This window comes from Eptesicus fuscus, chromosome 9, assembly GCF_027574615.1.
Source record: "Eptesicus fuscus isolate TK198812 chromosome 9, DD_ASM_mEF_20220401, whole genome shotgun sequence".
NCBI classification, from domain to species: Eukaryota; Metazoa; Chordata; class Mammalia; order Chiroptera; family Vespertilionidae; genus Eptesicus; species Eptesicus fuscus.
This window is the reverse complement of record NC_072481.1, coordinates 77,819,990-77,847,578: the sequence shown is the minus strand read 5'-3', so window position 1 is coordinate 77,847,578 and position 27,589 is coordinate 77,819,990. Positions and strand designations below refer to the sequence as shown.

General features: G+C 41.8%; 1 protein-coding gene across 4 annotated transcripts in view; it reads left to right on the top strand.

Annotated features, from left to right (window-relative positions):
- The window catches only part of RNF144B (ring finger protein 144B), a 128,639-nt gene that overhangs the window by 51,025 nt on the left and 50,025 nt on the right, over positions 1 to 27,589 (top strand). Inside the window, exons 1-3 of one of the 4 annotated variants that reach the window (XM_054721437.1) lie at positions 799 to 1,061; positions 6,060 to 6,159; positions 15,338 to 15,538. In XM_054721437.1, coding sequence (XP_054577412.1) covers positions 15,374 to 15,538 — 165 coding nt within the window. In that variant the 5' untranslated portion in view covers positions 799 to 1,061; positions 6,060 to 6,159; positions 15,338 to 15,373. Of the gene's footprint in view, positions 1 to 798; positions 1,062 to 6,059; positions 6,160 to 15,337; positions 15,539 to 19,139; positions 19,345 to 27,589 lie in introns of those variants that run through there. The other 3 variants (XM_054721436.1, XM_028152344.2, XM_028152345.2) reach the window with 3 other exon arrangements.

The window sequence follows — 27,589 nt, the reverse complement described above, 5'->3', positions numbered from 1 at the left end:
GTTCAAGGAGTTCATCACCACCAACCAGTATTACATGAAATGTTAAAGGGTCTTCTTTAAGGAAAAGAAGACAAAAAGATAAAAAAAAATATATGAACAATAAAATGGCAATAAATACATATCTATCAACCATTGAATCTAAAAAACAAACAAAGCGAACAGGCAGCACAGAAACAGACTCAGATGCAAAGAACATTTTGAAGGTTGCCAGATGGGAGGTGGTTTGGGGGGATGGGTGAAAAGGGTGAAGGGCTTAGGGGTACAAATTGATTGTTACAGAACAGCCATGGGGAAGTAAAGTACAGCATTGGGAATACAGTCAATACTATTTTAATAACTAGGTACAAGGTATACTTGATGAGATGTGCATGGAAAGCATTTCTAAAAACAGTTTTCTGGCGAGGTGGGAAGGCAGGTCTGGGCTGTTGGAAGTAGGAGAAAAACGTTTAACAAGAGCTGGGAAGCAGGGAGACCAAGGTGCCCGTGGAGGACCCACTGTAGAGAAGCAGCAAGCTCTCCAGGCCAAAGGTGGCCTGTCTGGGCAGGAGGAAGGACACCAGGGGCTGCTGCGCGGCGCCCTGCTCCGGGTCTCCGCGGCAGCCGTCCCAGACGACAGGAGGGAGGTCCTGTCTGGGGGAGCCGGCGGCGGGAGACGGCAGTGCCGCGCAGCTCCGGGGCGGTTGGGACAGGGTTAAGACCATCACCTGCAGTTGAAGTGCGGCTCTGATGGGAAGTAGGAAGTGCCGCGCCTGAGCTTCCTGTATAAATAAACGCCCGGCTCCCGGCGCTGCTGCTGCTGCTGCCGCTGGCGAGCTGCGCCCCACGCTCTGCAAGGCTCCGGGGCACCGCTGCAGCTCCCCAGGCGGGAGGCGCTTGGTGATAGGTCCTCCCCCTCCGGCCCCGTAGGTCCGGGAGCCGAGTCCTGCGGAGCGCAAAGCTGTCAGCTGCAGAGCCCCGAGGACGAGGGAGGGAACGAAACGGCTCCTCCTCCGGGTGTGCGGGTGTGCGAGCTGGAGGCTGCGGAGAAGCCCGGCGGCGGAGGACCCGAGCTCTTCGGCCAGGTAGGCTGAGCAGGCTTTGCAAAAGCTGCAGGCGTTGCAAGACCCGGGTGGTGGTGGTGGGCTAAGAAAAGGGAAAAGGGCAAGGCAACTGGGATACCACGGGTTTTAGCTTTCTGTCCCGGGTCTCGTGCTTCAACCCTACGGAGCTGAATGCATTCTGAATGCCTTTTAAACACCTGTTAACTTTTAAAAAATAGATGCCGTTGTAAAGGTAGAAAGAAGCTAGTTTAATTTGTACTGAGACAGTCCACCGAGTGTATTGGAAAATTCAAGGTTAGATCAGACCTCCCGATGTCTTAAAAGGGAGACCAGAAGTTGGCGTACAGAACCTCAGCTGTTTACCTTCTGTTACTTGGAAATGCACAGCGATATGTTGACACACATAGATATTAATAAGCTGTTACATTATCTATGGGTTCTTGGCCATACATCCTGCTGATTGTTTTGTCAGGTAATTGCTGATAAAACAAAGCGAAACTCCGATCTTATACTGCTGTGCTCAAATTTAAGTTAAAATGAAACCAGCTCCTGCTGTTTCAGCAGAGAAAAGGTATTTTAGCTTAGCTTTTTCCAGGGTACCTTTTGCTTTTGTTGTGAGTTTCAGTGATTCTGCTGTTAAGTCTACTCCTGATGCATATACTCCTCACATTCAGATTTCTCAGAAATGAATTCTTTCGGGGAAAATGTTCTCCGTCTTCATGCACCCACTAGAGTCACTCACTGTCTTCTTTTCTGCCGCACATGGATCTTATCAAAACATTAGCTGGGGCTCCTAACAGGACTCTCCCGGTCCTTCTCACTTGGCACGTCTGGATGTGTATTTGAATTTAGCCAGGTATGAATTAAAGAAAAATGTATCTTAACATTTCTGAAGCAGCAGATTGGGGGTGTCTAAGCAGAAGCGAAATACATGAACTTGGAGGTGACTCAGTTTTTAGGGTGTGGGTAAGAGGATGAAGAAACCCAGCCAGTCTTCACTGAGTTGCTGGCTAATTAGAGTATCAGGCTGCTGCAGCTTTCACTGCGCTGAGCCTCTTGATCCCTGGTGCTTTTCACCTCAGATTCCTCTGCTGGTTCCTCCTCCTCCTTCCTCTGTCCTCCCTTCCCAGCCCTATCTTCATGAGGAGAAGGGGGCGGGAGGGAGAAAAAGAATGATAGCTATAGCCGATCCACAAAGCCATTTGGAGAGAATTGTGTTAGGAAATCCAAGGCCACATTTTCTTCCAACTCCTCCTTCCTCTTGCACACCTGTGACTGGTATTTTATTCTTTGTAGTGGCATAACCTGCGAACAATAGGAAAGGGAAGAAAAAAAAAAAAGAAACCTGTTTTAAAAAGTAGCCTCTGACTAATTGACCGGCAAACTTGTATAGAGAATGTAAAAAAAGTATTGAGTTGCTGAATTGGGTTGCTTGGCTTTTTATTTTAAAACAAACAAATAAAAAACTCAACCAAAAAGTCCCCCAAACCAATCACCCTAGATAACTTGCTCCTACACTACTACTGTGCTGGAAGTAAGGCTTAAATGTGGTCAAACTCTGTCTAAACCCAGAGTTTTACAAATATTTACAGTCATCTCTGCCAAATATCTTTGTGCCGAGCCCCAAGAACATTCTCAGCACTCAAAAGCCTCATTCTCATGAATGGCTTCAGTTCATTGGCAATTTAAAGGCATCCAGGCTTCCAAACTAGGTCAGTTTAAGACATGTCTTTTAAAAAAAAAATTAGTTTTTGGGTCTCCCAGATTATGGCCAAGTTTTCTCAGCCAAACTCTACAGCGGAGAGAGAAGTTATGCTCTATCTGGAAAGAAAAAAAAAAAAAAAGCTTATTTTGTCTTTATAGTAAGACCATTTAGCTTCCTGGAAACGAGCTTTCTCTCTAATAATATGAATACATTTAATCTGAGAAAGTATATTTACATTTTTCCTCCTGAAAAGTAGTGTCAATATTTTAGATGTTTAGGAACATTTCCGAGGGCACCAGAATCATTTCTAGGTAGTGTTTCTACTAATTTCTGGCTTGTGTGTTGCCCCTGGCCTTGACTAATGACATTACTTTCTTGTTAAGTGAGGTGTGCAGTGTTTGAAATCTCCAGTTTGAAGTAGAGGTCAGGAATCATGCTGAACCCAGATGTTGATGGAGAGACAAAGTCCAAATGGTTTTGGGGCTAACCTTACTTTGTGCAATTGATTATTTTGGAGATGGGAAAGAGGCCAAGCTGCCCGGCAAGTCACGCTTTCCACTTTGGGCTGTGCTGAGTAGGTACCTGCAGTCACGGCTCCTGAGTGCTCAGACTTTCTCTCAGGGATGCCTGCCTGAATATACAGAAGTCCCTTAGCTACAGTAAATTATCAATATTTTCAGTGTTTGAATTCCTGGAAGTGAGTAGAGATGAGAACCAGGCCTTTAATATTTTCTTTCTCCCATGTACATTCAGAACACTTATCTGCTGTAGTATCGAGTGCCTACTGTTTGCCAGGTGTATGCTAGGTGCTGAGGATATAAAGATGTGTAAGATGTGGCCTCTGGCCTGAAGGAATTCACATAAGCTTGGAAGTGACTTTGAACTAGAGTGGTAGTTCTCAGTTCATGTTGTTTTACCTGAGCGTGAAAAAATACTTTGTCATCTCAACCATGGTTTCTCTGATATTACCTGAGCATTCGGTAATTTGAAGAGTCATAACAACATCTATTTATTTTTATTTTCATTTGTTTTTTTCATTTTTAGATATATATGGGGGGTCTTGTACTAACTTTTATTTTTATTAACTTTGGCATTTGCTATTTACTTGGTCAATTATTACTTCTAAATCCAATGAGTCATACTGTAGTAGTTATTTAAAAATGGAAAACAATGCATTAAAGAGAGTAAACGTAGCCAGTGCTTTTGCAACACGGAATGAGAAACTTCTCATTTACGATCAGATCCCTTCCTTGAATTGAAAGCACCACAACCTAAGTGAGAAGCACTTCTCTTATTCATGGCTAGAACTACCTGATCACATGACTTGTAGTATATATTAAAGAACATACTTGTAAAGCCATGTCTCATTGGTTTCTCATTCCTCTGTAATCATGAGTTTGAGTCCCAGACCTTTAGTCAACTGGATTTTTGTCTTTATTGGAAAGATAGAACAAGACATCTCATTTCTCTCTTTGCTGGACTTGTGGCTGAACCAATAAATCCACAAATTGTCCTCTGTATGATTACATAAAACTGTTTTCAACCTCCTCAACAAGCTTACTCTTTATAAGTGGAAAGTGGGTTTAATCACCTCTATGTCCGCAGCACCTAACATCTATGGAATTCGGTTCTTTGTGGGTTGACTTTATTTCCTGTATTATTGGTTCCTTAAGAAACCTATTTGGCAAAGACATACAAAAATACACACCCTGCACTTCACTTAGTGTGGGATGGAGGAGATTCCTTTCCCAAACTGGTTTAAAATTTCTTTCTAATTAAAATTTCTATATGCAGCTTTCACAGGAGAGGTTAATATTTACATATGCTTTTATTCACTTGGAGAAAAAAAACTTGATTTAGAGATTTGTGCTGTGGTGACTGTAATTTGCTGGTAATGTCATGACCCAAGACGTCAACCCTTCTCTTGCTCTATGGGCCTGCCTGAAATAACGTTTCTCCTTGATCTGTTAATTACATCACTGTCTGACCTGCCTTTAAGCGGCATTCCTTCCTGCTCCTGAGCTTTGTTGTTATGCCAGGCAGGGGGAAGAAAATTATTCAGCAGGGCTGTATGAATAATTGTGGGCGGCCAGGGAGCCATGGATTGAAAAAGGGGTGGGCAGGGCACATGGTGGTGTCAAGGAGGGAGCTACCACGATGGATGTAAAATTGCAATGCCAAAAATATCATTGACTTGTGATTTTCAAATTCATTCCTACCTCCTTTGATATGTTTTTATTGTTAGGAAACCTCAGAACGGATTTCCTCCTCTTGGGCCTTACTCTGTAGTGATAATGAGAACATGAAAAGAAGGCAAGAAAAAAGAAATGTGCTTTTCAGAAAAAGGATCAGCATTTTGCCATTGTTAAAACTTGACATCTCAGATGCTGTGTACGTTATAGGGTTTAGAGTTAGCTTATCACAGTGTCATGCTCTTTGTTGTCCATGATCTAATATCTCTTTCCACATATTTCACCTGTATATTTTGTAGGGAAAAAAATTGGATCTTATTATTTTCACCATTAAAAAATTGTAACAGTATGTGATGATAGATGTGTTAACTAACTTTATTATGGTAGTCATTTCACAAAATATACATATTAAATCATTACATTGCACACCTTCAGATTACACAATGTTATGTACCTGTGCAAGAATTTCGACCTGGTGCACGAAATTCTTGCACAGGTAGGGTCCCTAGGCCTGGCCAGCAATCAGGGCCGACCAGGGCCTTCCGGCTGCCAGCCAGGGCCTTCCTTCCCCTGCTGCTGGCTGCTGGCCAGGGCCTTCCCTTGTTCCGTGCTGCCCCCTGGTGGTCAGTGCACGTCATAGTGAGCGATTGAACTCCCAGTCTCCTGGTCGAACTCCCGAGGGGACACTTTGCATATTAGCTTTTTATATATATAGATTATATCTCAATAAAGCTGGAAAAAAATTAGATCTTATTAAAATGGTTGTAACAGACTTTATTCATACCCTGATTTCAAATAGCAAAGTGACTGTCTAGAACAGTGGTCGCCAAGCTTTCGGACCTCATAGACCACCTCCGTGGACCACCCACTGGCAACTGCTGGTCTAGAAAACAGGTATTGCTAATATTTAAGATGCCTATCCTAATGGAGTGTCTGTCCTTTCCACCCACAAAACAAGTTAATAGAGATATATTATCATATCAGTTCCGTTTTAGAAGATAATGCTCTTCAAGTTACAAAGTGAAATCTTATTGCCATCCTGAAAACTGATGAGACAAAGATGTTAAAACTAAGGAATTAAAGACTGAAGTATTTTTTATTTTTTATTTCCTCTATACGAAGTTTTGAAACAGTGGGGCAGAGAACAGAATTTCCCTTCTATTACATGAGGCATGGTGATAAACAGTGTTTCTCAACAGTGCTGCTACCTCACAAAGCCTGAGTAGGTGACTATTGACTTCTTTCACATCTAAGAATTAAGCATTTCTTGGGTTTGTTTAGTCTAGAGAATAATTTCTGGTCTATTTTTTTGTTAAATAATGATGAAGTGTCTTATGTGTGATGCCATATATCGACTCATTGGCCTTGAGCATTATTCTTTTAAAAATAATTAAATAGATATAAAATATACTTGAATAATTGCATTTCTCTAGTTACTAGTGAGGCTATGTCCCCTTTTGTTCTGATGATACTAGAACTGTTTTTCTGATATTATTGGATGTGCACTGGTTCATCTAGTCCTTGAATAACCAGAGAGTGGGTCAAAGATGTAAGCCAGGGGTAGAACCATAACACTGGCCACGATGGAGGCCATCATAAGTCCTTGTCTCACTTAATACCAATACTACTTATAGCCCTGGCTACTCTACCAGCCTGCTGGTCTACCCTCCATTCCAGATTGTATTTAGGGTAGCACGTCAGCAAATGGCTGATGAATGTCAGCATTCTACTAGTGAGTTTCTGAGTCACCAATAGCTTCTATTAAGAACACAAACCAGCAGCTAAATAAATCACTGTATTGGGCAGAAGCGCCAAGGTCAATGCAATGCTAATTTTCAGATTGTGTTGAGTGGAAGCTGGTTGCCTGGCATGTCATTTTTAGTTGGTATTGGGAGAGCTTTCCTAACAAGGCCTTTAGATTGCTCTATTAGAATACTGGCTTCCTGAGAATCTCATGATAGAAGGCAACTCTTTAACTGTACCTTCCCACCACCTACCCTTCCTGAAAATACTTCCCTTTGTTAGCTCCCTCTTGTAGGCATGCATTCATATATTTTATTCCAGCTACCTCACAGGGTTGACTCCATCTTGCATGAGCATGTACACATTTTGAGAGTATTTGTGTATCTCCCCTTCTGTTTTGTCCCTTGTTCTTGAATAACTCTTAGGCTTTCATAGCATAGTCTGGAACTAAGATTTGAGCACAGATCTACTGGATTTTTACATACATTAATATTCTGTTACATCAGTAATATCTAGTTGATTCATTTTGGTAGCTTTCTATTTCTCTTAGTCTCTTTAATCATGCTTTATCAATTTATCTAAGTTTTAAAGTTTTGCAGAAGGGTGTAAAAATTCCTAAATAACTAGCCCTGGCTGGTGTGACTCAGTTGGTTGGGTGTGGTCCCATGCACATGCATGTGGGCTTGATCCCCAGTAGGGGGTATGCAGGTGGTAGCTGATCAATGTTTCTCCCTCTCCCTTCCTCTCTCTCTAAAATCAATAAAAACATATTTTAAAATTTCCTAAATAACTAGATAAGTATCCTAGTAAAACATTATCCTTTGCAATTATTTTTTTGTGCAGTGGAATAACTACTATGATTTTAGGTGGTTATACAGGCATAAATACATTAGTTAAAAATGCTTTAAATGTTGGCTCTCCTATCCTTTGCATTTTTGGAGCAGATTGCTTTTTCAGGCAAATTTCTTATACATCCTATGCTTCCAACACCGCTTCTGAAGTATTCCTTTCTTTGGCAATTCCAATGAAAATACATGAGGGAAAAAGTGGCTTTCCTGTTCTTTCCACAAGATAGTACTTGCTGCTCATATAATGAACACTTTAGAGCAAAAGACACTCATAGAGTAGATGGAAGTGCTGTCTCCCCTTGCCTGGTAATTTAGTGCAAAATCAGATGCTTTAGGGTGGTTTTCCTTCCATGCACACCCCAGCCATTATCCTATTCTGTGATTAGTTACAGTTAAGCAAGTGATAATTTTACCACCCCTCACCACCCCACCCCCATCTTATCATTGATTTTAGAAAGTTTAAATCTGAAGGTAGCTGTCATCTTTCTTTCCCCCTCCCCTCCCCTCCCCCCTCCCCTCCTCGCTGAAATTCTTTTTCATTGGGTTTGTCATACACAGTAAGAGGTTCAATCACATCCTATATAATAAAAGGGTAATATGCAAATAGACCAAATGACAGAACAACTGAACAACCAATCAAAGCATAATATGCTAATGATATGCTAAGACTGCTCAACCACTTGCTATGAAGTGCACTGACCACCAAGTGGCAGACAGTCAACTGGTCAACCAGTTGCTATGCTGTGCATTGACCACCAGGGGGCAGACAGTTGATCAGTTGCTATGACGTGCACTGACCATCAGGGGGCAGATTCTCCAACTGGTAGGTTAGCTTGCTGCTGGGGTCTGGCCGATCAGGACTGAGCGAGATGGTCCGGACACGCCCTGGAGCCCTCCCATGGTCCCTCCCCGGCATGATCGTGCACCGGTGAGGTCCCTCAGCCTGGCCTTTACCCTCTCGCAATCTCGGGGGATGTTGGAGAGCCGGTTTTGGCCAGATCCCGCAGGCCACTCCCTTTGGGAGGGCACCAGATGCAGGGCTTATGGCTGGCAAGTGCTGCTGTGGCAGTGCCAGCCTCTCCCTATCTGACTGATTGGGTGCGAGCCCACAGCAGGCACAGTAGGGCCTGGATGAGCAGGAGTGGCAGGTAGGAGCTGCAGGTGGTGTTGGACTGTGGGTTTCGCCCGATCCCTGCAGGCCACCCAGAGGGACCCCACCTGTGCAGAATTCGTGCACCGGGCCTCTAGTTAGTAATAATGGTAAAAATAGTTATAATAGTTACTGTTTTAAATCAAGCAGGAGAATAGAACATTCAAGTGACTTTCTTATTGTAAGTGAAATGTGAAGTATGAAGCAAAATAAGTTGAACAAGATTGAGTTGTGGGCTCTCTAGAAAGAAGACTTTTCTTGCAAACTGGAGGGCAGTGGTGAATTGTCAGTGTATCTATGAGCATGTGGTCTAATGAAAGGGTCAGGAGGGATTGTGAGTGTGTTGCCAGTCTTCCTGGGCACCTCCTCTGAATCTCATGCCATTTACTAGTAGTGTTTCTACTACTGGTGAGTTTCTACTATTGGTGGTTTCCTGTTGTGGAGACTGGTGAATCCAACAGGATATACCAGTAAATGAAGAAACACTAGGACACTGTGGAGCCAGCCATTCTCAAACATCTTAAGTGTGGGATAATTCATTAGAGAAATCAGGATTCTCCTGAGTATTGCTTGAAGAGCTTGCTTTCTAATAAATCAATGGTGGAAGGGTTTCTTATTTGATACTCTTTTTTTTTTTTTTTTATGAAGTACCCACCCTGTGTCATTCATTTTTAACATATTCACTATTGGTTTTACCCAAAGTGAAAACCAAAAGTCTGTTTTTCAAACTGCATGGTGAAGCCTTCAGCTTCTGCGATGGTGCCTGGGGGCTGCTGAGGGAAAGGTCAAAGGGACCTGGCCTGGCCTCCCAGCATTGCTGCAACCAGCACGCGTCTCCCTTATCTCTTTTATACAGTGGTGGTTCACTTATGATTTTGTTGTCATAAAATTCCATCGCTTTAAAGACATTTGAAAGCCACCATTTTAGGGAATTTGTGTTATTGTACACAGTAAAATAAATCACTTCTTTTTGAAGAATTATTTTGGATTGTTCACATCTTAAAAAGTTGAAGTGTGTGATTCTTTCTTCTCTCTCACTGAGTCACAGGTACTGCCCAGACTGGAATGCTTTGAATTCCTTCCTTTCCCTTCCCTTCCCTTCCCTCCCCTCCCCTCTCCTCCCCTCCCCTCCCCTCCCCCTCCCCTCCCCTTTTCCTATTTTTAAACAAAACAGGTCTCTATAAAAAGTTTTTGTCAAAAATATTTTTATGTATACAAATATTTTTAAAATTTATATATATTTTAAACCATTTTATTGAGGTCTGATTGACACACAAAAAGCTATACATATTAATGTATGCAACTTGATGAGTTTGGAGATAAGTATTCATCTGTGGAACATCATGATGCCTGTAGTATACTGTATTGTATACTGAAAAATTTGTGAAGGGAGTAGATCTGATGTTCTGTGTTCTCATCACACAGACACACACACACACACACACAATAATCCTATATAATAATGGACAAATATGCAAATTGACCGCACCTTCGCTACGCCAAGCCACGCCCACCAGCCAAGCCACACCAACCAACCAATCAGGACAAATATGCAAATTACCACAACAAAGATGGCGGCTAATTTGCATACCAAGACAGCGTAGAAAGAAGCCAAGAGCTGCAGAAGGGAGCAAAGCTGCGGAGAAGCAAGCAAGCCAGGGGGAGGAGAAGGGAGGAGCGGAGGCAGGGCCAGGGGAGAAGGGAAAAGCAGGCGGGCTGGCAGAGAAGGTGGGCCGGGGGAGAAGGGAGGAGCGGAGGCGGGGCCGGGGGAGAAGGGAAAAGCAGGCAGGCTGGTGGAGAAGGTGGGCCGGAGGAGAAGGGAGGAGTGGAGGCGGGGCCGGGGGAGAAGGAAGGAGAGCGGGCCGGGCGGGGTAGAGTGCAGCAGGAAATCCTATTGCAGGATTTTTCCTGCAACGGGAACGCTAGTGATAAATAAAAAGGGCAGGAGGTAACTTTTGGAGATGATGGATATATTTATATTTTTATAACTTTGATTTTATGCTATAGGCATGTAACTCACAAACTAAGGAGTAACAACTTAAGTATATAGTAAGAGATAAGATTATGTTTCAGATGACCTCGATTAACACAATTTCTAGTTCTGCCTTCCAAAGAAAACTATTTCTAAGTTATATCTTCTAAAATTATGACTTTGTTTTTTGAGAACATTAAAAATTTGGCCTGTTTAACGTCTCCTTCTAAAAAAATAATGTAGGTTGAGACTGAGAAGTAATTGGTTTTCTTAAAGAATACCTTCATCTCTTGTTAGACCGAAACAACAGGACTTATCTCTTCACAACAGCTTTCCTCAGATGGGCGAAGAAGTGTAATTGACATTGTAGTGTGGGATGGTTCCGGCCTGTGTCATTTCCCATCTTCCCCTCAGGAAGCATTTACAGGCTACATTTCTTGTTGTTTGACTTGGGATTTGTCCTTTTTTTTGGGGGGGTGGGAAAGATAATTTAGAATATTTTGTGTGAACAGTGTTAGGGAAACAGATGAGAAAACAGCAGTTGAGGGAGACTCATGAGCCTCTGTGTGCTGTGGGGAGTCTCGGAGAAACAAATGGGTGATAGTTTTCTAAGCATAAACGGGGAAGAGGTAACATCATTCATTTTAACCCCTAACTGACCCTAAAGAGAGATTTTTTTTTAAACTTCAAAATCCTGAATTTGATATACAGGTTGATTTGAATTTTGTTTGCCCTTAGGTGATAACCCATTCATAGTTAATCTAATAAGAACACTGTGTCCTGAACCTTATTGGGTCTTTCCCAATCATTGATTAGCATCCTGTTTATTTTTAATCAAGACATCTATTGCCACTCAGGGAATAGGGGAAAAACCTTGAGTACTAGAGTTAGTAATTGTTAACTATTTCTGTTATGACATTAAGAAAGTCAGTACAGTTAGATATCATAGATTATGTATTTCCAACTGATCCAATTTGTTTTCCCTTTCATTGTTTTAATATGTTATACCTATATAGAGGCCCAGCGCACAATTAAATTGTGTGCCTGTAGGGCCCCCTAGGCCTAGCCTGCCATCAGGGCCATGTCTGCTGCCCCGCGAAGCCTCGCATGCTCCGTGGACGCTGCTGGCGCCCCACGACGCTCTGCCCGATGCTGCTGGTGTCCCAGGGGTGGGGAGGTGGGGGAAGGCCGGGACCCCAGACCTAGTTGCCACCGCGCGGCCTTGTGAGCTCATTTGTGCCTGGTTGGTCCCCATTCCTCTCTCCCCAGTGTTGAGTGTCTGAGCCATTGGCTGCTCCAAACCGTTTGGCTCTTTCCCTTAGTAACAGCTTTTACCTTCTGCCTCAATTCCTCTCCCAGCTCGCGCCCTTCCCCTGCATGCCGCCTCCCCTCTGCTGCCTGCCACGTGCGCCCCCACCCCTCCCCACGCAGCGGGAGCACCTCTGCTGGCCACCTGGGGACCCGCACTGCGCTCCCCGCCCCTGCCCGCCCGGCACCCATGCCCAGTGCCCTCTTCGCTGTGCGGCCACGCCCACCTGCTGCCCGCCTTGTTGCGATTGGAGCCTGTGGGCCACGGGACTGAGAGGTGCTCCATGCACCTCCTGGTGACTGGTCTTGGGTTGTTATGGTGTTATGACCACTGGGTTTTTATTATATAGATATTGAGACATAAGGCACTGTAGGGCTATGTAGTAAATGCTGAACATGTAATTTGTTTTGCCAAAGAATTGGGAGGAAAAAGTCTGGTTCTCATAGGGGAGAGTGTATTTACAATTATTGCTATGGCAGAATCTGTATATCCTATATAACAAAGAGGTAATATACAAATTGACTGTCACGCCCTTGCACAAATGGCTGCCCCCATGTGGTCACAAGATGGCTGCCACAAGATGGCCGGCAGGGAAGGGCAGTTGTGGGCGATCAGGCCAGCAGGGGAGGGCAGTTAGGGGTGACCAGGCCGGCAGGGGAGGGCAGTTAGGGGCAATCGGGTTGGCAAGGGAGCAGTTAGGTGTTGATCAGGCTGGCAGGGGAGTGGTTAGGGGGTGATCAGGCTGGCAGGCAGAAACAGTTTGGGGCAATCAGGCAGGCAGGCAGGCGGGCAAGCAGTTGGGAGCCAGCAGTCTCGGATTATGAGAGGGATGTCCGACTGCCAGCCTGTGGGATCGGGCCTAAACAAGCAGTCGGACACCCCCAGGTTGAAGTGGGTGCAAGTTGGGCTGAGGGACACCCCCCCCCCAGTGCACAAATTTTGTGCACTGGGCCTTTAGTATATATATAAAAGCCTAATCTTTCAACTCTCCAACCGGTAGCTATGATGCGCACTGACCACCAGGGGGGGCAGACGCTCAACGCAGGAGCTGCCAAGTTACAGCAACTTTGCAGAGTGCCCTCTCACACTTCGGGACCCCTCGGGGGATGTCGGACTGCTGGTTTTGGCCCCATCCCTGTAGGCCAGGCTGAGAGACCCCCACCTACCAGAGGGACCCTGCTCACTCTGCAGATGCCCTTCAAGCCCCGGCGCTGCCCCAGGTGTAGCCAGCTGGGGAGGGACGCGGGAGGTTGGCTCCAGGGCATATCCGGCCCGTCTCGCCCAGTCCCACCCCACTGGCCACCTTCTAATTAATTTCCTTTCAATGTGAATGAATCTGTGCAACGGGCCTCTAGTTTATTATAATTCGTTGTACTCTTTTAAAATAGTAAGAACTTTAGGGTTTTGCTTTTATTTAATCAGAACATGAAATTCCTTGATATGATATAAACATGAATGTGCAGGAAGATTATTTTTTTACAGTTATTTTACCTTTTTAAAAGATATTCTGAATAAAACAATCTAGTGGAAGGACTTTAGTTATCTTTTACTTTTCAGTGTAGAAGTATCATTTCCTATACTTATGCTATGTGTGGAGACAAATTTTATTTTTGTACAATTTCAATGAACTTCTGATGGCTGTAGTCATGAACTTCATGTCTCTCTCTTTCCCTCCCTCCCTCCCTTCCTCCCTCCATTCCCCCCCCATCCCCCCCTACCCCCCTGCTTTCTACTTCTCTCTCTTCCTGCTCCATTCTACCACATACTATTCACTTCTGAGGCAGCTCTGGTGTAATGGACTAGGCACTGGGATTGGTCTCAGAGATGTAAGTTTGAGTTTTGCTCTGCCATATACAAGCTCTGAGGACTTCGACAGATTACTTAACTTCTTAGGACCTTAATTCATCTATAAAATGAAGGAAATAATTATCATGATTGCAAAAGGATAAATGAAATATTGTACATGAAGAAACACAACTAATACACCTTACTGAAATTTTTTTATTGGAATAAAATATACATAACATAAGAGTTACCATTTCAACCATTTTAAGTATACCATGTTATAGCATTAAGTATATTTACAGTGTTGTGCAATCATCACACTCTCCATCTCCAGAACTTTTTATCATCCTAAACAGACAGAAACTCTGTATTCACTTAATAATAACTCTACTTCTTCCTCCCCCCAGTTGTTGGTAACCACCGTTCTACTTTCTATTTCTCTGAATTTGACTGTTTTAGGTACTTCCTATAAATGGAGTCATATAATATTTGCTCTTTTGTCTCTGGTTAATTTCACTTAGCATAATGTCTTCAAAGTTCATTAATGTGTCAGAATTTCAGTGCTTTTCAAGACTGAATAATATTCCATTTTATGTTTATACTAGAGGCCCAGTGCATGAATTTGTGCACCAGTGGGGTCCCTCAGCTTGGCCGGTGGGATCGGGCCGAAACGGGCTCTCCGACATCCCCCGAGGGGTCCTGGATTGCGAGAGGGCACAGGCCAGGCCGAGGGACCCCACTGGTTCACGATCGGGGCCGGAGAGGGATGCAGGAGGTTGGTCAGCTGGGGAGGGACTGCGGGAGGGCTCCAGGGCATGTCCGGCCTGTCCCGCTCAGTTCCGATCAGCCGGACCCCAGCAGCAAGCTAACCTACCAGTCACAGCATCTGTCTCCTGGTGGTCAGTGAATGTCATAGTGACTGGTCAACAGGTTGACTGTCTGCCTCCTGGTGGTCAGTGCATGTCATAGCGAGTGGTTGAGCAGCCTTAGTATATCATTAGCATATTATGCTTTGATTGTTTGAACGGATGACCGGACGACCAGACACTTAGCATATTAGGCTTTTATTATATAGGATCATATTTGGGTTTTCCATTTATTCATTGGTGGACATTTGGATTATTTCCATCTTTTAGCTAATGTGAAAAATGCTGCTGTGAACATTTGTGTGCAAGTATCTGTTTGAATCCCCTTTTTCAGTTCTTTTGGGTTTACACCTAGGAGCAGAATTGCTGGATCATATGGTAATTCTTTGTTTAACTTTTTGGGTGACATTCTACTTTTAAGTATTTTTGAAATCCATTGAATTGATTGTAGTGATGTGACTCCTAAATGGAGTGTTTGCTCAGAGTGGTCATTTAATGCCCATAGTTTACGTGATGTGAGTCAGGACCGTGAGGTCACCTTAAATTTCAGGACTTCAGGAGCACCTTGCCAAGGTGGCAAGCTTTCTAGCCCATGGTTCTCAGAAATGTATTCACTGTACGCCTAGAGATCATTGAGGGTGAAGATTTGCTCTGTTGGTGCCCAAATGTGTTGGTTAAATGATAGCTGTATCAGTGGATATATTTTCTGCTTTGCACCTTTCTGCAGGGATTTGAGGAGACGGAAGAGGCTGACGAGAGGCTGATGGGCTCAGTTGGTAGGCTGCATTATCTCACCATGACTGCCGAAAACCCGACGCCTGGAGACCTGGCTCTGGCTCCTCTTGTCACTTGCAAACTCTGCCTGTGTGAACAGTCTTTGGACAAGATGACCACACTCCAGGAATGCCAGTGCATCTTTTGCACAGCTGTAAGTTTTCCTTGATGCTTTCATCATGAGGATATACAAAGGGAAGAACTGTAAAGTTATAGGATGCATTTCTGTGGCTTACTGAGAAGCAGGATGGCTACAATATGGTCCTACTTTGGAGAGCAACTCCACATTTGGATCTGTTTCCAAATAGTACCTTGAATGGTAAATTCTGTATTTACTGTTTTTTAGGAAGTATGTAATGTGTGTGTAAAATTTAATTATTTGTTGAGTAGGCAGTTTTTCTGTTCTTCAAATTCTGGCTAAGAAACAAAATAGAGGCATTTTTAACATGCCTCAGCTAACGATCATCTGGAGGAAGCTCATGGGGTATTTTGAGTGATGGAGAAATCAGGTAGTAATTTACTGAATTTTCTTTCATATACTTGCTTGAGCATCTCCTACAAAGCACATGGTATGCACTGTTTTACTTTGTCATATCTACTCTTTTTTTTTTTTATTTTCTATTTTCACAATTTGCCAAACGCTGTTTATCATAATAGAGAAGCGCTATAAATGTCCAAGTGTGGGCTTGTCCCTTTCAGTCTGACACTTGGTATCAATGCCCGTGACCTTTCTTTTCCCTGAAGATTGGTTGGTTAAGGTATAAAGCTAGGAAACAGACTGATGAGTTCAAAGTGACTATTAGAAGTATGAACCCAGGTGATTTATTCAAAAAATTTTTGAGTTTCTGCTGTGTGCCAGGCACTCTGCTGAATGTTGGGAATATAAAAATGAATAAGATACTTCTTTAAAAAAATATATGTTTTATTGATTGTTTACAGAGAGAAAGAGAGAGGGATAGAGTTAGAAACAGTGATGAGAGAGAAACATCGATCAGCTGCCTTCTGCACACCCCCTACTGGGGATGTGCCCGCAACCAAGGTCCATGCCCTTGACCAGAATCGAACCTGGGACCCTCCAGTCCCCAGGCCGATGCTCTACCCACTGAGCCAAACTGGTTAGGGCACGAATAAGATACTTTCCACAGGGAAGACGGACACATTGAAGGAACTCTGCTAGAGTCTGGTGAGATCAGGGATGGTTGAACGTGACACGCCATCTCACCCCCTCGGGGCAGGGTGTATGGAGGGGCTTCCGGGTAGCAGTGATCTTCAAGCAGAGGCTTTAACATGAGATTGCAAACCTGATAAACCTGATGCCCATGGACCACGTCTGGCCTCAATACTCTTTTTTTTTTTTTTATTGGGAAATTTAAGACAACAAATTTTATAAATTTTTCATGAAAAAGTAGTAAGATATAGCTACTCTGCGCCTGTGTTCATAGGTCCAGAAATAGATAATCTTTCCTCCATTTATGTACACATCTCTTTCCAGTATGTATTTGAATTAACTGTACTTTCAAACTAAGGATGGGTTGGTGAAGAGTCAGATGAGAAGTGTGCTGGCATCTCAGCATGGCACAGGGGAGGGTCTGATGCCTAAAGTCAGTTTTTGCTTTGTCTTTGCTTTGGTAGGCCTTGTATGGTCAGGCTGTTAATATTTATTACACAGTCAGTACAGTAATCACCCAACAAATGAGGGTTTAATGCCCTGACTTGTGAAGGGAATTGAATTGGTTAGTTACAGTGATCAGTGGTTTAATCAAGGGAAATAAAAGAAAGGAATCATTTAGGAAGTAGAATCATTTTAAAAGAGGCATGTTTATTATTAATGTTTACTAAGCATTCTTTTTTTAACAGACAAGTTATGGTAAAATAAAATTTATTCCACATTTCTTTGTTAATGTAATCAACAAGGCACATTTTCAAGCTAGTTCATATTACTTTTCTTAAAACATTTTTTAAATTGAGGATTACAGTAGGGAGAAGAAGCCTCAGCATGACCTTTAGTAAAAAGGAAAGGTACTGAAATCCTTTTCTTATGTTTTGAACTCCAGAATCCAAAGATGGCTAAGAATGGTATTGTTTGTTCATTCATTCAACAGAAATTTAGTGAGCAGCATCCTGGATGCCAGGAAGTCTTCTAGGCACCAGGATTTATCAGTTAAAGAAACAAAACCTGGCATTGATCCTTGCTCTTATCAAAGCAAGATGTACAATAAACAATAAACATAATGAATAGGTAAGTTACAGTATTGGGTGATAAGGACTTAGAAAAAAATTTGAGCAAGAGGTGAGGAGTGCGGGGTGAGGGGATGTTACGGTTCAGGTAGGGGCAGGAGAAGGCCTGACTAAGTGATGTTTGTGCTGGTTCTCTCTGAGCTTGTCAATGAGCATTGCTTTATAGGAAGTGAGGAAACGACCTTGTCATCTCAGGGCAGATTTAGTTTCCTTTGGTCTTGCTTTGTTTCTGAATGCTGTGCCTCAGAATGATTGTTTCTCTGACTTTTTCACATATGTTTCAGACCCTTGCTAATCCTTGAAACAAATGAGTCAGAAGCAACATTTGGTTCAAGGCAGGATGGAAAATTTTGACCAAATACTACTGATGTTTAAGAGCAGGATATGGAATCCAGTTTTTGCTGTGAGATGTACTAGTGCGGAATTTGAGATTGTATAGCAACATGGGGTAAAGCATAAACAAGCAAAGGTTGTTATGTCATGTTCACCAGAAGCTGACACTGACATACTGTGTCAGTAGGCCTTAGTTCCCAGTTAAGAACGGCACAACCACTTCCCATTTCTCCTTCAGCAACTCAGAGGTAGGAGTTGGTACAATTAGATTATGTCATCTAGGTTCATACTTCCTTATTGTTGGGGAGTGCTCAAACGCAGAAAGTCAGTGGCTTGGTATTTTTGGTATCCCTCCAACTTTGGAACTTCTTGTACCTATAAACATTAACCCTGCCTGGCTTCCTGATACCCCATTTCCTATGATCTGCCGAAATAGTAAGCTGCATGTGTTTGACTACATTAGAGTCTGTAAATTTGCAATTGATGCCAAACCCACCTGAAATACTAACTCCAACTTTTTATTGTTGGAGCTTTTCTTTTTCTTTTTTAAAAAATATTTTAAAATGTGTCTAATCCTCCCAGATATTAATTTGCACTCAAGTTAAAGCTATCAAGTGTGTTTTGTATTTTCAGGGCTGAAAAGAAATTTGTGACTTTTTTCTTATGCCATATACTACTAATTCCCAACTTTAAACATGATTGGATGACATTTCCCAAATACTGGCTAAGAAAGACCATGTATTTAAAAAGGTTTTGGCCGAAACTGGTTTGGCTCAGTGGATAGAGCGTCGGTCTGCGGACTGAAAGGTCCCAGGTTCGATTCCGGTCAAGGGCATGTACATTGGTTGTGGGCACATCCCCGGTGGGGGGTGTGCAGGAGGCAGCTGGTCGATGTATCTCTCTCATCGATGTTTCTAGCTCTCTATCCCTCTCCCTTTCTCTCTGTGAAAAATCAATAAAATATATTTAAAAAAATAAAATAAAAAGGTTTTGCTAAGAGAGGCCCTCTATCCCCCTCATCAGGGAAATGTCTGAATGTAATGGTCCTCCTGCTAGATATGGTATTATACTTATATATTTTCATAGATTTAATCAAGCTCTTTATATATTCTATGCTAGTCCTGTTTTCCCTAAGATGTATCCCTGGACATTTGTTGTGAGGTTAAATTCTTTCTGTTTCCAAGATCAGTGTGCTGTGGGAGTGCAGAATGGACAGATGTGGAGTGTCTGACTTGACCACTGGATGCCAGTCAGCTCATTCCCTTTCTTTAGGGAGATCTGGCCTTTAAACAGGCATCCCTAACCCGAGTGTTCCATGGACCTCCAGCTCTGTGAAACTGAGGTGCTTCTTGAAGAAAGTGTTTCATATTCAAATTAACTTGGAAAATGGTATGTGCTCTACACCTCCCTTGGAGGGACCTACTGTATATTTGCATTTTAGAGGCTCTGAAATCTTGTGGTTAAGAGGAAAGCAAGGGGACCCTGTTTAACTTCTTTCAGAGCATTTCCATTTGATCATACCACCTTTTTCAGTGGAATACCTATTAACTTCCCTACCACTAGAGCTCTGAAGAATGCTGCTTTAAATTATTCTTGATTTAAATGACATCTAGAGAAAGGAATCTGACAAACATTTAAGTAATCCATCAATATATCGAGTTTCTTTTTAAAGGAAACTTACCATGTTCTATTTGTGAAGATGGTTTTTGTTAAACTGTTTGCTCAGCTTTAATATACAGAAGAAAGTGTAGTATAAAACGCGGGAAGCTGAATTTACAGGACAAAAATGGGCGTAGCTCTCACTAGCATGACTGACGTTACCGGGCATAGGTGTATTATGGAGCCAAAGAAATTGATATTTGGGAGTTATGGAGAGAGGTGTTGCAAAATCACTTGTTTCTGATGGAAGGTTTTTGTAATTTCTGAGGTATGTTAGTGTACTAACTAATGATATGCAAAACATCTCTCTCTCTCTCTCTCCCTCACACACACACAACACATACACTCTCTCTTTCTCACCCCTGTGGATTTAAATAACCCAAATATGAAAATTCAAAAAATTCCTCTTCTGGCATCTGCAACACACTTTTTCAGGTAACATCACACAATTATAATTCAAGTGAAAGAAGAAAAATTCACAAAAGTCAATTATCAAAGGAGGGCAAATTTGTGGGTTTGCTCCCTTGTGAGCAATATTTGCCCCGTTGATTTATTTTGGAAGCTATTTTTGTCAGCCATGAATTAAAGAATAATGAAAACACAGTTGTTGCTTGTTTTTATAACCTAGATAATTTCACCTGAAAAGAGTTGGTATGTTGGGCATGGCCTATTTACCTTTCAGATTAGAGACAGGATGTGCTGAGCAAAAAGAAAATAAAGTCCAGCCATATTCTCGCCTTTTTTCCATTACGTTTTGTTGGCTCGAAGTAGTTAGAACTCCTTTTACTATTCATTTCTCTGAGCCAAATGGATTTTCCAATGTCTAAAAAAGTGAGAGGAAATATAAAAGTTTTCAGACTAAGCCCTTCTTTTCCTTTGGGCCTGTTGGGTGACCTTTAAGCAAAGCCCACGTATGGCCTGGGAGACATTTCAGTTTGGGAAGATTAGCAGTATGTGCATGTGCGTGCACACACGTGTGTGTGCACATGTGTGTGCACGTGCATGTACATATTTGTGTGTCCATGTGCATACCTGTGCACCGACATGGTTGGTAACTTTCAAGTGAAGCAGAGAATCTGTAATGGTTCATTTCTGGATTCTGATCTGTTTTAGGAGAAAGAATGCCACTTTTCTGTTTCGCCCTCCATCTTCTCTCCCAGTGTAGCCTGGTGATTAAGAGTGCAGATACCGAGCTAGGAAGACCCAGGCTCAAGTTCAGGCTTGGTCATTTAATGGTGTGTGACTTTAGGTAAAATCTCTGGCTTTTCTGAACCTCAGTTTTATCACCTGTAGGATGGAGGGAGGGAGGCGATGATAATACTTATCTCAGAGTGTTGTAGGAGGGATCAAATAAGAATTCCAGTAAAGCAACTAGCACAGTGCCAGGCCCCTAGTAAATGGCTTTGTTATTATTTTCTTTCCTATGTTCTATCAGGATACTAGACTGTGCTGTTTTTAAAAATGTTTTTTTTTTAAATATATCTTTATTGATTTCAGTGAGGAAGGGAAAGGGAGAGATAGAAACATCAATGACAAGAGAGAATCATTGACCAGCTGCTTCTTGCACACCCCCTACTGGGGATGGAACCGGTAACACGGTCATGTGCCCTGACTGGGAATTGAACCATGACATCCTAGTTCATAGGTCAATGCTCAACCACTGAGCCACACCAACTGGGCTCAAAATGTTTTAGAGAAAATCCTACAAAAACTTGTCTGGCTTCCTCGTTAGACTTTTATAAAAAGGAAGTTATATAGGTGATTTCAACCTTACTACTATTCTGAAATACCTACAGGCTAGCAATTAAGTTAGAGAGAAATTTCTCTGTTGGATTTGTCCAAAGAGAGACTAATGGTTGTGTATTTTAATTGAAGATCTTGAAACAAGATTTACAGGAGAAAAATATAACTTTGAAAATGAATGGATGAGCACATTTCCGATGAATGTAAAAGATTTGGATGGAAGTGTCTCATGCTACCATTTATTTAAGAGCTGTTTACCCCCAATAAAAATATAATAATATAATTACTTGTTGGCTTGATATGTTTATTCTAGTATCATTGTGTGTATGTTTTTTTTTTATTGATAACTCCCTGTAACTGCAGGAAACAATGAAGCATTTTACTCTCACAATGTCACAGAACAAGTTTTTGTCTCCTCTTCTGTCATGTGACCTGCCAATCTTGCCTGAAGCTTTAACGTTCTCCAGCTGTCTTCATTCCCATGTCTTCTAGTATCATTAAGTGGACAGAAGTAAATTCTGCCAGTTTAAAGCCCTCTCTTATTCTGTTGGTTTCTGGTAATAATACCCTTGTGCTGTTCTTGGGTGTTTAACCTTGAGTCAGTGAACTTCTTTCTCTTGGTTTATGTGTAAATGACTTCACTATAATCACTCATCATACTTGTTTTTTTTTAAATTAAATTTATTCACTTGAGGTGGTAAGCACACAATACAATACAATATACAGATGATGTATTATTGAATTGTACCCCTGAAACCTATATACTTTTATTAACCAATGATCATACTTGTTAAAAGTTTTAATATAATGCTATAATAGCTTTTGTTTATTAGTTGAGTCACTGGTTTAAAATACAAATTTAGACACTATATTTTTTTTATTGATGATTGAGCTGCTGCAGGTCAGATAGCATTGAGAAATAGGAGCATGTTATAACAGCATGAGAAGTGGATTAGAGATGACTCAAGGAGGAGCTGGCTTCCTGGACCTATGATCTCACCCATGCCTAATGCTCACCACTTATTCAAGGAAAGTGGTAAAATGTGGTAAGAGAGGAAAGAGCAGCAAAAGAAAACCATGCTCTTAAGGCCAGTGACTTTGTCATTGCATCACAGCCCTAGATTTGGAAGGGGCCTTAACTCTTCTAGTCTCCCCACCCTCCTAATGAAAGAAGGCATTTTTCTGGATGCCAGTATGGTTTGGCATTTAAGAGAATGGGTCTCAAATCTGGTTGCCTGGCTTCATTTAGTCAACAAATATTTATCAGGCAGTGTATAGTTCTAATGCTTAAGATATAGTGGTGAACAATTAGATCAAGGCCTGGTTTTTAGATAGTTCAAATTTTGGTGCAAGGCACAGATATTAACAAGTAAATATAGAAGTCAGACAACGTGTGCTCTAAAGAAAAACAAAACGAGGGAGGGGCATAAAGAGTGCTATAGGAGAGGGGGTTTCCACTTTATGTTAGATGGTCAGGGATGTCTCACTGATAAGGTATTATTTAAGCAGAGACCTGAAAGACATGGAGAGTAAGCTGTATAGATATCTGGGAGCAGAGAGTTTTAGGCAGGGGGGAGCAATAGGTGGTCCTAAGCTGAGAGTGTGCTCAGTGTTCAGATACAGCAAAGAGGCCAGTGTGAATGAGTGTGTGTGTAAGGGGTGTGGGTATGTCAGGGACATGGTTAGCAGTAGGAGATGAAATCAGAGAGGTAGTGGTGTTGGAGTGTAGGACCTTGTGGGCTATGGCAAGGATTCGGGCTTTAGTTTGATGTGAGAACAGAAGCCGTTGGAGAGTTTTGACCCACAGAGTGACATGACCTCACATTGCTTTTAGTGGATCACTGTATTAGTATGGATTCTGCAGAGAAACAGATTCAATAGGATATGTATTTCCAACAGAGATATACACAAAGGAGTTGGGTCACAGTTATGGAGGTGAGGGCTCACAGTCTGCCGTCTGCAAGTGGAGACTCTGGAGAACTCATGGTATAGTTCCAGTCTGAGTCCTAAGGCCTGAGGATGAGAACCACGGGTGTAAATTCCAGTCTGATGGCAGGAGAAGACCGGTGTCCCAGCTCATGCATTGAGTCAGGCAGAGAGAGTGAATTCTCTTCTCCCTTCCTCTGCCTTTTTGTTCTATTCATATCCTCAACTGATTGGGTGAGGCCCACTTACATGGGGAGGGGTGGGAGAAATCTGCTTTACTCAGCCTGTTGATTCAAGTGCTAATCTCATCTGGAAACATCCTCACAGACATAACTAGATATAATGTGAAACCAAATATCTGGGTGCCCTGTGCCTTGGTCAAGGTGACATCTAAAATTAAACCATCACAACACCCTGTCTGATGCATAGCCAATGAACTAAGGGGAAAAGCATGAAAGCAAGGAGACTGGTTAGAAGGTAAATATAGTAATTCAGGCCAGAGATGATAGTGGGTTGGACCAGAACGTGGTAGCTGTTAATGTCTTCAGGTAGTCTAAGTTTTCATTTTCTTCTACGTAATATAAGGATAATAAATCATTCCATAAGGTTATGGAGAAGATTGCAGTAGATAATCTATATACAGCACTTAGTGCCTAGAATACAGCTAGCATGTGTCACTCTACTAGTTGTGCAATAATCTAGATTTTGCTTGAAAACTTCCAGGATTGGGACATACCATAACACTGGCTATTCAGTTATTAGAAACTCTAATTCTAAGCTATCTTTTCTTCTACATTCATTTGAAACATTTCTTTATAAGTTCTACCCATTAGTACTACTTCTGGTCTCTAGAACAAAATTGGTTGAAATCTATTTTTTTCTACCCATTAGCTCTGTATTGTTTGAACTGAGATTATCTTATGTTAGAGGGCAAGGAGAAGGTTACTATTAAAAATTCTCCCACAGTGCTCCATCCAGTGTGGGAATATTAATAAACAGAACTTGATTCCTCTCCCCTTCACCCCTTCTGTTGACACAATTCTTTTGGAACGAGATTCATTTGCACGACATTCTTGACTTTGATTATAGGTCGAACAAGTACTTCAGGCTTTTCTCTATTCTCTTAGAAAAGCATTCAGTATCAGGCTAAGGGGTATGATTCTATAATAAGGAACAAGACTTTATTTTTTTCAAAGAAGGTTATAAAAAGATGGTATGTTGGTAAACTGTGTTTGTGTATTGTGAAGACTTTTCTTTTGGAAGCATACCTTACTTTTAATTCTTGAAACCATGAATCAGAATGCCATAGGCTGGCCAAGCATGCAGGCCACAGCCAGAGAGCAGGAAAGTGGGCATACAATGAGAGAACTTCCCCTTACATCCACTGAATCGCCAAGGTTTAGCTACTTATTCTTTTGAAGTTGCACTTTTATTCCAATTCCCTCTAAGTCTATTCTCATCTTAGTCGTGATTTTGCTCTTCCAGTTGGTACCACTATGTACCAGCCACTGTGCTATGTGTGTATAACATAGAGTCAGACTGGCTCTCATGTGGGAAGCAGACCCTCTGATGGAGGAGGCAGTGGGTGCTGTGGGAGCATGTGGGAACCCACCTAAATTAGACTCAAGGAGGTCAGGGAAAATTTCCTGAGGGGCTGAGGCCAAAAGATGAATAGAGATTGCTTGATGGTGGCGTTGGTGGGCTATGTATAGGAAGAGGGCAACAGGGAGGAAGGGTAGCCACATGTGAAGGCACGTAACCAAGGCCCACTGAGGACATCCCTGGAACATATTGGTGCAAGTATGGGTGTGCTTGGGCATGAGGCTGAAGAGTCAGGCAGAGACTAGATGGAGGGTCTTGTATGCCATGTTAAATAGTATTATGGAGCCACTGGAAGGCTTTATTTGGGAGTGGGGTAGGAGCATGGCTTTGGCATAGGGTGGAGAATGATCTGAAAATGGGGAAAACTGGAGTAGGATGAAGGAAGGGGGGTGATGAGAGCTCTAAGAACAGTACCCTCATCATCATATACTATATTTGTTATGGTAGATTGCAATCTTGAGATCTGTAGTATTTAAATTATTTTCATGTCTCCAATTTCTCATTCCTTCCCATTTAGATACTAACGTCAGATTTCTTAAAATATTTTTTGTCAAAATGCCACTACTATTATTAAAGATTCATGTGTTCCTGTTTGAATCATATTCCTTAGTGCTGGCATTCAAGTTCCTCTATGAATTGTCTGTCTAACCAGGTCATCTTCTGCTACTTCTTATATGAGGCATCTCAGACCTCCATTTCTTTCCTTCTTCCTAGAAAGCTCCTGTTTTCTTTCCTTTTTATTCCACCTACTCAATTCCTGATGATGTCTCATTGCCTGGTCAAGGCAAGCCACCATTCATTATTCATCAAGAACTTATTTTGACAGGCAGAATACTAATTGGGAGGGGGTTATTGGTGAACAAGTCAAACATCGTTCTTACCCAGGTGGCATTGGCTACCCTGGCGTAAAGTGATCGCTTCTCTGAAAGTATTAGCATTTAAAATCTAATTAAATAGATTTTATACAAATATCTGTATTGCCTTACATTCTACTTGTTTTGACATCAAGTCATTTTATTTGGGAAAAGCCCAGGAAAACAGTTAGGCATCACTAATCATTGTTGTCATAAATAATAGCAACAAGCATTTATTCACCTTATTTGGTGGGAGGTATTATTCTAAGTGTTTTAACTCATTTCATCCATATAATGACCCAAACCAGTCTTTAAAGAATATCCTTATTTTAAAGATAATGTAGTGGACCTAGGTAGTTACTCTTTTACTAATGTAACAATTTCTGGCCTTGTGTGTTCATGTTCTGAGGCCCACTCAGCCATCCCAAGCAAATCATTCACCTAATTGCCAGTTTCCAAGAGTACTTGGGACAGTCAGGGACAGCCGTGCCACAACCAGATAGCTATTCTAGTTAACTTCAGCTACTTCTATAAAGTGTGTAGTAATTTAAGGGTGGGATGCATAGGGTTTTAGTTCCTCTGTTAATCTCGGCAAAAAAAGGAAGACAATATGCAAATGAAGGTTCCCAGCAGAAGCATCGGAAGGAAAGGCTACATGGCTCAGTCCTCTCTTCCCTTTAACCACCAACCTGGACCGACACTGTAGCTCACTACAAAGTATTTGGTGACCAATATCATGTTCACTGATGAGAGTAGAGAATTCAATTAGAAGTATAGGGAAACCCACTTGTTTTCCTTCCTCCTATCCCTTTTTTCCTTGCTGTCTTCCTTTTAAAGACTATTTTTTTAAATTATAATTGTAATACATGCTGGTTTTAAAACAAAATAAAATAAAACAAAAATCTCCAAATGATTGATGATATAAACAGTTCACCTGTACCCCCTTCCAGACTCTTTGTGTATAAATAAACATACAAACATATGGATGGATATGTATTCATACACAACACTTAAGAGAGAAATGAGATCTTTATGTATAGAGACCATTTTTTAACTTGAGTTTTACAAACTTAGTGTATTGTGGACATGTTTCTATGTAAGCATATACAGACCTACTTTCCCTACCTTCTCTTTTCAGTGTTGTATAGCATTCTATGGTACGGCTGTATCAACATTTATGTAACTAGGCCCCTCCTAATAAAATGGACTTCAAGGTTGTTTCCAGTTTTTGCTGTTATAGATGAAAATGTTTATACTTATATAAATGTGAAAATATATCTCTCTAGGATATATTTCTAGAAGTGGAATTGTTTAATCAAAAGGTAGGTGCATTTTAAAACAATATGTGTTGCCAGTTTGCCCTCCCACACTGTTGTGGCAGGTTAGCATCCTCACCGACAGTGTAGGAAAGCCCCCTTCTTGGACACTCTGGGTAATTGCAAATTTTTCATCTTCTCTAATCTGATATGTGAATAGAACATATCTCATTGCTTAATCCAGACTTCCTCTTTTAAGGAGGAAGCAAATTGTAGCAAAATAAACTCATCTCATGAACCTATATCTAACTCAGTATATACTCCGTGCAGTGCCAGCATAGTTTCAGCTGGTTTTACACCTTGGTATTCACAGTACTGTCAAGTTAGAAAAACGGGCCCCATCTAGAAAAGTATATCACACATAGGAGAGTGAATGAATGAAAAATAATGCTCATAATGGTGGTCCTAAGGCTGTGTGACATGTGTTGTCACAAAGTTTATGTTCAATGACAGATAGGAAAAGGAACTTAAAAACATTTAGGTAAGTGGAAGCCTGAAAGGTTGTGAGCTGACTAGAAAATTCAGTTAACTCCA